Below are 13,459 nucleotides of genomic sequence, written 5' to 3'. Positions count from 1 at the left end.
TATGAAGTAAAAAGTGATAAACTCATTTGAAGTTTTAAAAATATGTAGAAAGAGCCAGGTGTCAGTGGCTCATACTTATAATCTTAGCTACTCGGGAAACAGAGATCTGAGTATCATTCTTTAAGACAGACCAGATAGTTAAAGTCTAAGAATCTGATCTCAAATTAACCACCAAAAAGTAGAAAGTGGAGCTGTGGCTCAAGTGGGGCCCTCAGTTCAATCCCCAGAACTGGCATGTACCCACATAAAAATAAGTAGAAAGAAATGTATAGCAGTAGTTGTTTTCTGGGTTTAGGATTGGTAAAAAGGGAGTCTTGGTTTTCCATTTTGTATAGTTGAATGTTATCTTCTGTTATAACAAGGGAAACAAAACATGTAAACTGAATTCTATGAATTCTGTGTGTTGAGAAAAATGATCTTGAGAATGTAATTAGGTAGGTGATTCTGCTAGGGAAAAATTATGAACTCAAATTTTAAAACTTGTGAATTATGTAGTGATTTCAGGAGATAATTATTCCCTCCACAGTGTTGGTAAATTATGCAAAATTATATGAAACTCTAAAAGTACTTGGAACTCTTGGCATTATAAAACACAAAATTGTTTTCTATTTCAAAAGTGCAAGTTATAGCTGGGAAAACACGCATTTCAGTTTATCTACCCTGGAAGCAAAATTGGCTTTAAGTATGTACTAGCTAACCTCCATATCTATAAACTTCTATATTTATAATCCCTCTATCTATATCTATATCTACAAACAAGACTTTGTACTATTGGTACCTACAATGCTTTGAGTCCACCTTCCTGTTGAAATCTCCTACTGACCCTATAGAGTGGCTAGTATTGTCCATAGTTTTCAAATGAAGAAACTGGCTGAGGGCATTAGTTGGCTGGCTGAAAGTCACACAAAGAAATGAAGAGTGAAGAACCCAAGGCAGTTTCTTCTGTTTCCCCTGCTACTTTAGTCAGAACCTAAAGAAACTTATCTGCCTCTGACCCTTGCTTTTTTTTTTATTCATTTTCAGAATCCAGTTGTACTTATTTAAGTCTATAAGACATAAGTCCTGGTAGAAAAGTACTTAGAAAGCCTAACAGATGTTCAGGATTATTGAAGAATTTATTAGCTGGCTTTCTTAGTATTATTCAGTATTCTTAGTATTATTACAGCTCATTTGACTTTTTTTTCCTTTCTAGATATTGTGGATGCTTTATCAGATCCAAAGAAATTTCTTTCAATTACGGAAAAGAGAGCGGACCAAATGAGAGCAATGGGTATTGAAACTGTACGTAGAAACGGTTGATTGAAGTCATTTGGGTTGGGGAGTTTGGTTGTCAGTGACTACAGAAGCAAAATAAAGCAGTAATTCAGCAAGTTTTAAGAGAGTTTTCAGAACTGATTTCATTAATTCAACAAGGCTTCAAGGGTCCAAAAGCATTTAATATGTTTAATAAAATATGGTCACTTTTAATATACGAAAGAGTCACCTTAAAAAAATAAAAAATAAAACACCTGGGGACCTCAGCCCCATTAGACCTAAAATAGAAAATATTCATGCTGCGGTGAGGAAAGTTTAAAATATAGGATGCTTTTGCAATACCTGAAATACCAATTGACACACAGTTCAGTGAATTAATGAAAGTGATATTTGCTTTTTTTTTTATCTCTGCCTCCCAACTTGCTCTGTTTCTAGTGCATGCTTATATTGTTTATTTGAGTTTATTTCCTTGTGTTAAAATGTTCCACTTACCAGACTCCTCAGTGTAGAGTAGAAGCAAACAGAAAAGAGAAGATGTATCTTGCTCACAAAGAGGCTAAGTTTCCTTCTTTGTCTTGATCCTTTGCCTTCCAGCCTAAACATAGCCATAGAATCTCTATTATTAGGCAAAGAAAGATCCTTTAACACAGTAGAAGTCTGATGGGGAATGAAGAGTACCAGCTGTACACTAAGATTACATGCTAGGTGTTTGACCTTGAGCGGCGTTTTCACTTGAGTCAGTCAGTCTGAATGTTTCTGTTCCAGAGTGACATTGCCGATGTGCCCAGTGACACATCCAAGAATGACAAGAAAGGAAAAGCTAACACCGCCAAAGCAAGTGTAACCCCTCAAAGTAGCTCCGAACTCAGACCAACAACCACAGCAGCCCTGGGCTCTGGACAGGAAGCTAAGAAAGGTGAGAGGGTGATTGTCTCTTTATATCTCTTTTGTCAATTTCAGCTTCTTTCTAAAGTGCCTTCTAGGAGAGAACTCAGGACTGTCAGTTTTGCCAGTTTTCATTGTGCCAGCCATAGTAAAGCAGTATATTTTGTTGGACAAGCTGCCTAATTTCCCTAAGTGTTGAATAGCGAGTCACATTTGTGTTTTGTTTGCTAGAACCTCTGCACCAGTATCATAATGAACAAAATCCATAGATTTATATTATATCTAAACTTGGTGCCCTTTATGGACAAAAAGAAACTTTAACACAGGGATGTTATTAGAAATTTCATCTCTTCTCTGGATAGCATCACATGTACTTATCTGAACAGGGAGTGGTCTATATTTTTAAATTCCTTTATATAGAGGAATTCTAAATTCCTCTTATACACAGATAGTACCTGTGATATTTATTTCTAAAACTCTTGGATATTTATTTGAAGGCTACTTCCATGTGGTTACTAAGAGATGTCATCACATGGAATTATATATCCCATCTGCCAGGCTCCATGTCCCATGTAGCCAGTTGGTATGTAAAGAAACAATTATGCTGGCTATCAAAAGTTGACATCCTTTTAGACTGAACACTGCCCATCCCACACGGGGATAACCGTGGCCTTGAATCATGTACTAAATTTACTCTCCCAACTATAATGAAAACTTCTTTTTCTCGTAATGACTTATTACTCAGTAGAAACAATTCTGATTTATACACTTCAGTGGCCCTGGTATAAGAAAATCAAGTTGTTCATACACTTAAGAACGCACGGTGCTTTTCAGTTTCAGGTAAGAAATGACAGGCTTTTCCCAAACCAAAGCAACATAGTAATTTAGCAGGAAACCAAATGTGCATTGAGCATTGTGAAACAAATTAGAAAATGAGTCTACACAAAAGTAGCCCAATTTGTACTGGCCCTGCAGCTGTTTGTCTGTTCTCCCTTAGAAAGAACACTGAGTAAGGTAATGATACAGGCTTTGCATATCAGTCCTGGTCATTAACATTGCTACTTAGATAGAGATAGACAGTGGAAAATCAGAAAGTTGTGTTAAATTTCCTGCCTTCTGCCCATGAGTACCTAAAGACGTTAGTAATTATAGTGTAAGTGGCCAAAAAAACCCAACATAGTGTGACTAGTTTCTAGAGGACAAAATTGATCCTCATTCTAGAAGGGAACATGCTTGGGCACAGAGCTGACTCACCCTTGTATCCAAGACAGACTGCATTGAAGAAGCCAAGTAGCTCTCACTTTTATACCAGTCTTCTCCCCCGGTCACTTGAAAAAGAGAATGTACACATGTTGCACTTTATGCATGAGACTTGGAAGCCTGCTCGAATACTAAGTTCAATAAGCTATGCCTGTGTATCTTCAGAGACTTTGCATGACTAGGTGGTTAGGGGTATAAGGACAAGACCTCCACATGATGGCCTGTTCAAGCAGGTGCAGTGTGGGCTGACAACTCATAAAGAAAAAGCATAGATATTCTTTACAGCTAAAATCCAAGAGAAGACTCAGATAATATCTCATTGACTTGGACCTTGAAACACCACAGATGTGATTCAAACAGGAAGAGAAAGGTGGAAGAGCCCAGAGAGAATCCTAGGGAAACATTTCAGAGTCAGCTATGTGGAAGTAACTAGGTACAAAGGAAGGTAGCACCATAAATGCTCACCGTAGTAGTAAGAAGTTTGCAAAGGATTCTGGGATCACTTTAAGAGACAATGAAGAACAATGATCCATGTAGAATGTTAAGATTAGTACTATTTTAGCAGAGAATGCATTATAAAGGGCAGATGGTAAGGGACATTAGGAATTATGGTACTCATACCTCTATTATCACATTTATCACATTCTGTTTATAGGATGTGAGCCAGAGGGATTATTGCAGGTGAAACCATGCCTCAGCATCCCTGAAGCTAAGCCTAGGAAAGATGTAGCCATTTCTTTTCTTAGGAAATAAATCAGAGTGACAAGGAGGGCCTGGGTTAAACTGAAAGTAATCACATAGAAAGAAGAAGAAACAGAACAGAAATAAAATGGTAGCTTGGATTTTGACCTTAGGGAGAAAAATGGTTCAAAGCATTAAGATAAAGAAACAGATGGTGAGAGAGGAATTGCTTTTGGTAAGGAAGATGATGATTCTGGCCCTAGATTCTTTTACTTTGAGCTGTGCCTGATATATCTGGACATAAGGGTAAAAACCTTGGCTAGAGAAACATGAGGGTAAAACCCTTGGTAGAAAAACAGTGTGACAACCTCAGAGATAAACATGCTTGTTATGATGGACAGTAACAACTATTGGAGCTAGTGAAAAGAAACAGAAGGAAATTGGAAAAGAGACCTCTTAGGGAATGAGGAGCACAAGTAAGGGCCTGTGTAGAGAGGTCATAAAGTGGACAGAGCGGTGAAGTGGACAGAGTTCACTGTGGCATCTCTGAAGGAAGTTCTGAACAGCTTCTACACCTGCAACCACACAGCAGTGATCCCACCCAGGCTGCTTTAGTTCCTTTTCATTCCAAAGACAAGAGGGTCAGAAAATGCAACTCCAAGCTAGTTTCCAGTGGCTCACACCTATAACCCTAGCTACTCAAGAGGCTAAGATCAGAGGATCATAGTTTGAAGCCAGCCTGGGCAGGAAAGTCCTTGAATCTCTTATCTCCAATTAACCAGCAAAACACAGGAAATAGAGATGTGGTTCTCCCTTCAGTGAAAAAGCTAAGGGACAGCTTCCAGTACTAACACACAAGGTGGGAGTAATGGAGCAAAGGAGAGAGAGAGACAGAAAGAGAACAGAGAGAGAGAGAAAGGAAAGCAGGGAGGGAGAGATAAAGAAAAAAAGGAAGGAAGGAGGGAGGGAGGGAGGGAGGGAGGGAAGGAACCAATTCCTACCTAACTTATAAATTTGGATTTGAGAAAAGACATGTTATTGTTTTAGAAATATTGTTAAAAACAAAAACGTTTTTCTTTTTCTAAAATATTTATTGTAAAGACAATGTACAGAGGGGTTACAGTTACATAAGTCAGGTTTTGAGTGCATTTTTTGAATGATGTCCCCTCTGAAACTTCAGTTAGAATCTTTAGATCCCAAAATGTGTGCCTCTTATCCCACTTTCATCCCAGGAAGGTTGGTATGAAGATAGTATCCTGTAGCTACCTGCGACTATCTAAATATACTTAATTTACCCTCAGACATTTGAAACTTGAGCTCCCTACCCACGAGATGCTGAAGCAGCCTGTGTAGCTGCTAGCTCTAAGGCTCTAAGGCACCTCACACACGAGACATTTCCACCATCAACAAATGTGCCTTTGACATGCTGCTCTGGGCATATTGGTGGAAAAGTCCATGTGCATGGATTAGGTGCTGATCTGTACAATATGAGATTTTTAAATTAAATCACTAAGGGGAATTAAATTGTACGTTGTTCCTTTTTCTAACAGTGCAAAAAATGCCATTGAGGGCAGTATATATTGTTTCAGGCTCCTGTTTATCAGGAATTCATTGAACCAAAACCAAAACAAGAAAAAGAAATCTCATCAGCCAAGCTGTTTGTACTTCTTAGCTCTCTAGAGGTCTGTGCAAGACCCTCCAATCCTGTGTGTTCATTTTATAGGCAAGAGAACTGAGAACCAACATTATGAAGCTCTTAACCATGCTGGGATTCACTTCCCTATCCTATACTGCCTCTGCCTCACTGTCTGCCATAAGGCAGGGAGGTAGATTTCGATATTATGACCTAAGGGTTCAGGAAATTTCCTGCCTAGCCTTCACATCCTATCTTAAAATGCCAGAGCTCTCAGTACTCATTCTCTCAGCCAAGATTACTTTTACACCCCCTCCCCCAACACTGGATGTTCAGATCTTAAAACAAATGGAACTGAAAGACAAAGAGATCTGATGCGGACTTCATATCTATCTGTCTTGAAGTATCATACCTGGCCTTTGGGATTCTAATGGAAATCAATTTAGTATTGAGTGTGCATTCATTTTATTTGCCTCGGATGAAAATCTGCAGTCAAACAGAACCCATTAGACAGTCTTCTACCACCGAGGTTGCCATGACAACTTATGGCCTAGCATTAACTCAGATAGCAAGATGACTTGGTGCATTACTCTAGGTACTAACGGCAGCATTCTGTTATGTAGTGCTTTGATTTCATTATTTCCTTTGTGTTAAGGGCATTGCTGCACTCAGATAACATGTGGCTTAAATGCTGATTATTTTTTAATGCCTTTTAAAAGTCTTATTCATTAGTGATGATTAAGTTGGGAATGGAGTTGGGAGTTCGTGGACTGGTATGATAGGATATGCTTTCACATATGAATGCAGAGCTAACTGTATTAGGTGTCACAAGCCTGATCGGATTCCCTTGTGGAGGTCACTTTGCCAATCCCTGAGCTGCTAGTGTTGGCTCTTTGTAAATTCTAGCTGCCCCTTCTACAGAATTACCAAGACTATGAGAATTCCTTTGCCTGGAAATGCCTGAATTGTTTTATGAAACCTCTGAAGTTCTCCACAGGCTCCCATGGAGCCAAATTTCCTTCCATCCAGATCAAGTTTCTCCTAAGTGCCCTTTATACTGAGGACCTCTCATAGGACAGGCTGAGGCTAGGTTTCAGCTAGAAGTATGTCATGCCTTATTCTGCTTCTCTCTCTTTTTGTGCCCATACTGGGGCTTGAACTCAAGGCCTGGATGCTGTTCTTTAGCTGTTTTGCTCAAGGCTTGTCCTCTACTACTTGGGCCATGGCTCCACTTCTAGTTATCTGGGTCAAAGATAAGAGCCTCACAGACTTTCCTGCCTGGGCTCTCTTCAAAGTGTGATCTTCATATCTCAGCCTCTTGAGTAACTAGAATTACAGGCATGATCCACCAATACTGGCCCTGCTTCTTGCTGAGCAGTTTCTCCTGAGTCTACCTTCAATAAGTCACATGTGCATGTATCTTCTGCTGCTAGGGAAACTAAGACACTAAGCATTCTAATTGTTTACTTAAGTGCTTTGCAATAAGAATTAAAATGTTTATATCTTTCATAAATGTAATGTATACCCTACAAAATTAAGAAAATCAAGGGAAGGAGTGGGGTTGGGAGGGATGAGGGAGAAAGACGAAAGGAATGACATTTGATCAAGATGCATTTCATTCAAACTGCTTCGTTGAATGGCAAATCCTTTGTACAACTACTTAAGGATAATAAGATATGTGTATTATATATATATTATATCCTTTACATATATATATTATATCCTTTAGCTGCAAAGCTGTTTTGGGGTCTTTATATAAGATTTAAAATTGAATTTGTGTCATCTATTATTTTCTCCAATTGTTAACATACAGAATAACTTTTGTGTGACTTTCTTTTAAGGTATTGAACTTATCCCTCAAATAAGGATAGAAGATTTGAAGCAAATGAAGGTAAAATCGCTTGACCTTTGCTCAAGCACTCTTGTGCTATATCTATTGATAAAACAATGTATTTTTTCACTAAGTGTAGTCATTCTGCCTCCAAGAAAAATAAACTTAATTTAGATCCTCTTCCCCACTCCTTCTTTACAGGCTTACTTGAAACATTTAAAGAAACAACAGAAAGAATTAAATTCTTTGAAGAAGAAACATGCGAAGGTAAAGTCTTTCTTCTGCTCATTTCCTCAGTTCCCTGGGTCACTAGCCATGGTTTACCCCATACACTATGGGGAGACAGATGCTAGCAAGCTTGAATGTCTGCTCATTTCACCTAGAGTGATTCTTACTCTCCCATCCTCCAAGGCGATATAAACCCCACCCAGCAGACTACTTATGAAATTTATTTATTTTACTTTTTACTCAGAAGAAACCTTTTAGATAGCAGTTAGGAGACATGTTAAGACACAGTTGCAAATTTATGAGAACTCTGGGAATTCTCCTGTGGCTGAATAAACCTCCCAGCACATACGACACCCTCCTTAGAAATGATCCTAGTAGACCTTTCCCTCACCTTAAGAAGCCTTAGGCTTCATTCCATCCGTTTTCTGGTTAGGAAGAAAAGATTCAAATCAGTCACTAACCAGTAAATTCCAAATGACTGGATAAATTAGATTACCTTCCCTTGCAGAAAGTAACTTCTAACTTCCTAAAGGTCCATTATCATAGAATGTAAAAGAAGATTTACTGTCTTCTTAAAAGCCCATTGTCTGGATTTCTGTGGACTTTCTTACAGTTTTATCACGCATTCTGTGAAAGAAGCATTAGCCTTCAGAATTCCATAAAATAATTTTATTGTGACTAACATGCCACAGTAATTTATGTGGCCATGTGCTGCTGCTTTTTCCAAGCATTTCTGATCAGGATTACATCTCATTGCTTGTTTTTTATATTCTCTTACACTTCAGAAATGGAAGTCATAAGTGTGTGATGCTAAGCTTATGAATGAATTGCTTCTCCCACACTGAATACACACACGTGGGACTAACTTTGTTATTCTGTGGAATGTATAGAATCTGAATTCTCAATCAGACATGTATTGGCATCACACATTTTATGAACATTCTTGAATCCTCACAGTATCCTTGAGACCTAAATAATACTCTCCACATTTTAGACAGGAGTAAAGTGAAATTTAGTGAATAGGAATAGCTTACTTAGAGGAAAACAACTACTTCAATGCTAGTTATAAGCCCAATTTGCCGGCTTACTTTTTTACTTACCACATTGTTGACTTTTACGGAAATGTATTTAGACTATTTGAATTGTCCAAGGGCTTTGCATACCTTATTGTCTGGAAGAAAATGATGTTTAGAGAAAAACAGTTTTCAAAGAGTTGTACCCTTAATTTCAGTGATTTAAGCAGGTCACAAAAAGTAGCTTAAATATCTGTGACGCTGAAGGCCAGTGCTTCTGAACATTCTTGGTATCATGAATAAGGAAGTCAGTGACACTATCAGTCCTGTAGGTTCAAGTTCAGCTCATGGTAGCAGCCATAATGACAGTCTTCATTCTGTATGGATGGTCTTCAAGGAATTTTTTCCTTGAAATTAATTAATTCCAAAATGTGTCAAGTATTTTGAAATATGTCACATGGCAGATAGTTATATTTAGACAAAAATGAAGCAATATGGTGGCCAAACAGGTTTTTAGGGACTAGTGTGTGGAGGGGACAATGGACTAGATGTCTGAGACAACAGAACAATGATGAATGGGTAAGCTAAATGCTGTGGCATATGCTTTTCACTCCAATTACTCAGGAAGCTAAGGCCTTATAATTACTTGAGCCCAGTTCAAGAATAGCATAGGCAACATAGCAAGACCTCTTTAAAAAATGAAGATAAGCAGGTGGGAAATGTATAAAGATGTGCATGTATATGAAAGGACTTTGAGAGGATTAGCACTGCTACCTCCGAGCAGAGCTGCCTTTTGAAGCAGCATTTTTATTATGCTGAGGCTGAGGATGGCCCTTACTGGGGATTCCCAACAAGGTATGTGCTGGACAGGATTCTTAGACAGTGTGCGATGTTCTCAGATTGGTTTAGTCCTTGGCTTCTCAAATGTCAAGCTTCTCAGCCACACTAAAAACCCAACAAATAACTGTAAATTCTTTTCCTTCAGGAGCATAGTACCATGCAGAAGTTGCATTGCACACAAGTTGACAAAATTGTGGCTCAGTATGACAAAGAGAAGTCAACTCATGAGAAAATCTTAGAAAAAGCAATGAAGAAGAAAGGGTAAGATTGTTCACTTCCTTCCAGGGGCTTTCCTCTTCTTATAGTTTATCTTTTCCAAGTGTACCTGTCTGCTAAGGTCAAGGAATAACTGCATCAATGCTGGCTCATTAAAAATCCTCCTGGAAAGCATGAGCCATTTTTAAACATACTAACATAGCAGCTTAAGGCATTCACTGACTTTTCTGTGGTTTAAGGAAGGTTCTCAGTAGAGATGTTGGAACTAAGTAACTTATCAAAACGTCTTCAAATATAACAAAGGAATCTCAGTCAAAACTAATAGAAAAAACATTTCTCTACTCTGATAATTGGTGGTAACTTATTCTTACATAATGTTAAGTAATTAACTTGAAAATTATAAGATAAGTTGAAGAAATACAATAGTCTCTCTATGATCTGCAGTTTGATTATGTTGGTATATCTGTTACCCACAGTTGACCACAGTCCAAAAATATTAAAAGGAAATTTCTTGAAATAGTAATTCATAAGCTTTAAAGAACTTTTATTATAGTATAGTATTTTAATTGTTCCATTTTTATCACTATAGTTGTGAATATTTTACTGAGACTAATTTATAAAATAAACCGTATCATACTTAGCTATGTGTGGGAAGAAACATAGTATTGCTAAGTATTGTCTTTGGTTTAAGGAACGCAAATGGGACCTTAGCCCACATGCCCTGTGCTAGAGTTCCCACTTACTCTTTTATTTTTTATTTAATATTTTTATTATTATTATAAAAGTGATATAGGGGGATTATAGTTGACTAAGTCAGGTAATGAGTGCATTTCTTTTTGAACCATGTCACCCTTTACCTTGATCTTTCCCATTCTTTACCCATTTGTCCCCACCCACAAGTCGTGTAGTTCATGTTCCATTTATTGGCTAGTGAGTACCACTGCTATATTTGTTAACCCTGTGGTTCACCTTTTCTATGTCCCCCCTCCCCCCCACTTACTCCTAACTCTGCTTCCTTAAATGGTAACGTCTCATACAGCCATAATATAATCATAAGCCCAGGAAATGGACATTGGCAAAATGCTGTTCAAAAAACTGTGGTGCTTTTTCAAATTTCACCAATTTTGTTTTTTCCCTAATATCCCTTTTCTGCTTTGGGATTCACCCTAGAAATTGCATATTGCATTTACTTACTTCTCAGTACCCTTAGTCAATTATAGATCCTCAGTCTCTCATGGTCTCTTGACTTTTTCCACTTTGGAAGAATAATTCTCAGTTGTTTTGTAGAATGAGACTCCTTTTGGCTTTTGGTATTTCTCATGATTTAAGGGAAGTTATGAATGTTTGATAAGGGTAGCATGAAAACAATGATGCCCTATGAAGTGGCTGGTATTGAGGAGAGGGTACTGTTGACATTACAACATAGGAGATGCTGATCTGATCATCTGACAAGGGTCTGCACTCTCATGTTACCTACTTTCCCCTTGGGGAAGATACTGCAAGTCTATGCAGTCTTACAGTCTTATTTCTGTGAAATACAATTTTTGGCCCAGCTTTGTCTTCCTTTAATGGATTTTCTCTTGATTTTTATTCTCTATCTTCAGCTTTCTGTGGATATCTTCTCACCTTCCACAGCTTTTGATAGTAAAGAAAGGGAGAAAAGAATTACATTTTGTACTTTCATTTGCTGATGCTTTAGATATACCTAGAAAACTGAATGTCTAAAAACAGAATGTTTCTCACAATTTCTGGTTCCAAAGGTCACTTTTTTTCTCCTTTTTTACATGAAACTAGTGTCATTTACCTTGAGAGGTCAATGGTGAGTAACAACATAACACCTAGCCTAACCTCAGATCTCAAACTTTAAGAGGTACCTTCATATAATTAAACACACACACACACACACGCACACACACACACACACACACACACACACACATACACACACACACACACACACACACACACACACACACACACACACACATACACACGCCAGGCTCTGACTGGGAAGCATAGTTATTATGCACAGTTTGGTCATTGATTTGACTGTGTCATAGAAGCAGAATAAGGCATCCTGCTTTGAATTTTTTTCAATCCATATGTTATTTATTTTATTTTTATCTTTAAGTGGTTGTAAAAGAAGCTGCCATTCAATAAAGTAGCATATGACTATGATGAATTGACTATGATCAATCCATATTTTAAGTGAGTTAGATCAAACTCAGCCATCTCGCAGCTCATTTGGCCATATGATGACTTTTCAGGACTTCTAACCATATCAGCAGCTGTAGAATTTTGTTTTCCAGTTATTTTCTTATTTCCAATGACATTTTAGATAAGAATGTTGAAAGAAGTAGAAATAAGCTCTAACGCCATATTTTTAAGGAGCAAATTTTTTTGCAAATTGATAATATTCTCTAAGAATAAGTTTCACAAGTCATTATTTTTTAAATACTTTGGGTTTTGTAGATACCGATATTGAGGATTTCCTTTTTTAAAATTCAGAAGACTTACTTAATGAAAGATGGATCAAGATCCATCTATCTTTACAAATAGAAACTACAGGCATTTAGAATCGAAGTTTTTTTGAATAATAATATTTGACTATGCTAACTTTCCCAATTATTCCCAAAATAGTCATTAATTTTACATTCCACTTAGAATAATCACATGTCAAAGTTGTCTTGTTTTGTTTTTACCATTCTGCAAATCAGTTAATATTACAATGTATCTTGATCAATGTCACCCATTTTATCTTTTATCTTTTCATGTGTTTAAAGTAGAATCTAATGACATTTTAGGCTCAAGCACCATGTACAGAGTTTCTTTGCTTTAAAAAAAGGATACTGCAGTTCTTTAAATCCATAAATCAATAATAATGCCTCTATAACTCCTAAAATAGGTAAAGTACATCTTTACTTCATTATTTTTACTCACAAAGATTAAAAGTGGATGAAAGTGACCTTTACTACATATTGTTCCTGTTATACACTTAACTCCCAAGTCAGTCTAATAAGCATTGTTGGAGATCTCTTGACAAAGTCTTACTTCGCCAGGAGTGAAACAAGAGAACAAGAAAACCTCTCAGCCTCCAGACTCTGAAGAGTATTTCCTAAATACTTCAAGGAATAAAAGTCACCACAATTCATTAAAAGCATGATTGGCATATGCCTTGTAAGACCAGCACATGGGAAGTTGAGGCAGAAGATCTCTAGTTCAAGGCCAGCCTGCGCTACATATTTAGACGCTGTCTCAAAAGCAAAAACAAAACCCCAAAAAGATCTGTGAAACCAGACATCAGTTGGTTCCTTCTGGCCAGCAGAGCAAACTAGAGTTTCCCCTCTGTCCTTCATCAAGATCATCTAGACATATTTTCTTCAAGTTACTAAATCATCCATGAAAGTCAAAAGTGGTGATAATTTTTGGAGATTTCCTCAGTGGAATCTGTTTCTAATATAAATATAGATAATTCTTGACTACGGACTATTTGAATTATGAATTTCTATCTTTATAACAAGAATGTGCACTTTGAATTTGAGGATCTTTTCCTAGTATACTAAGAGGTGGTATGATAACCTTTGGCTGCTGGGCAGAACCCCTAGTCAGCCATATAAT

The 13,459-nt window shown here is 37.4% G+C and overlaps 1 protein-coding gene across 5 annotated transcripts in view; it reads left to right on the top strand.

Annotated features, from left to right (window-relative positions):
* The window catches only part of Plcb4 (phospholipase C beta 4), a 355,705-nt gene that overhangs the window by 327,808 nt on the left and 14,438 nt on the right, over positions 1 to 13,459 (top strand). For all 5 annotated transcript variants that reach the window (XM_070006763.1, XM_070006764.1, XM_070006768.1 and 2 more), the window contains 5 exons: positions 1,193 to 1,281; positions 2,020 to 2,170; positions 7,555 to 7,604; positions 7,746 to 7,811; positions 9,771 to 9,886. In XM_070006763.1, coding sequence (XP_069862864.1) covers positions 1,193 to 1,281; positions 2,020 to 2,170; positions 7,555 to 7,604; positions 7,746 to 7,811; positions 9,771 to 9,886 — 472 coding nt within the window. The remainder of the gene's footprint in view (positions 1 to 1,192; positions 1,282 to 2,019; positions 2,171 to 7,554; positions 7,605 to 7,745; positions 7,812 to 9,770; positions 9,887 to 13,459) is intronic.

Source organism: Dipodomys merriami, unplaced genomic scaffold (assembly GCF_024711535.1).
Source record: "Dipodomys merriami isolate MVZ:Mamm:240054 unplaced genomic scaffold, mDipMer1.0.p SCAF_7, whole genome shotgun sequence".
Classification (NCBI taxonomy): Eukaryota; Metazoa; Chordata; class Mammalia; order Rodentia; family Heteromyidae; genus Dipodomys; species Dipodomys merriami.
This window is presented reverse-complemented; position numbering and strand designations above follow the sequence as displayed.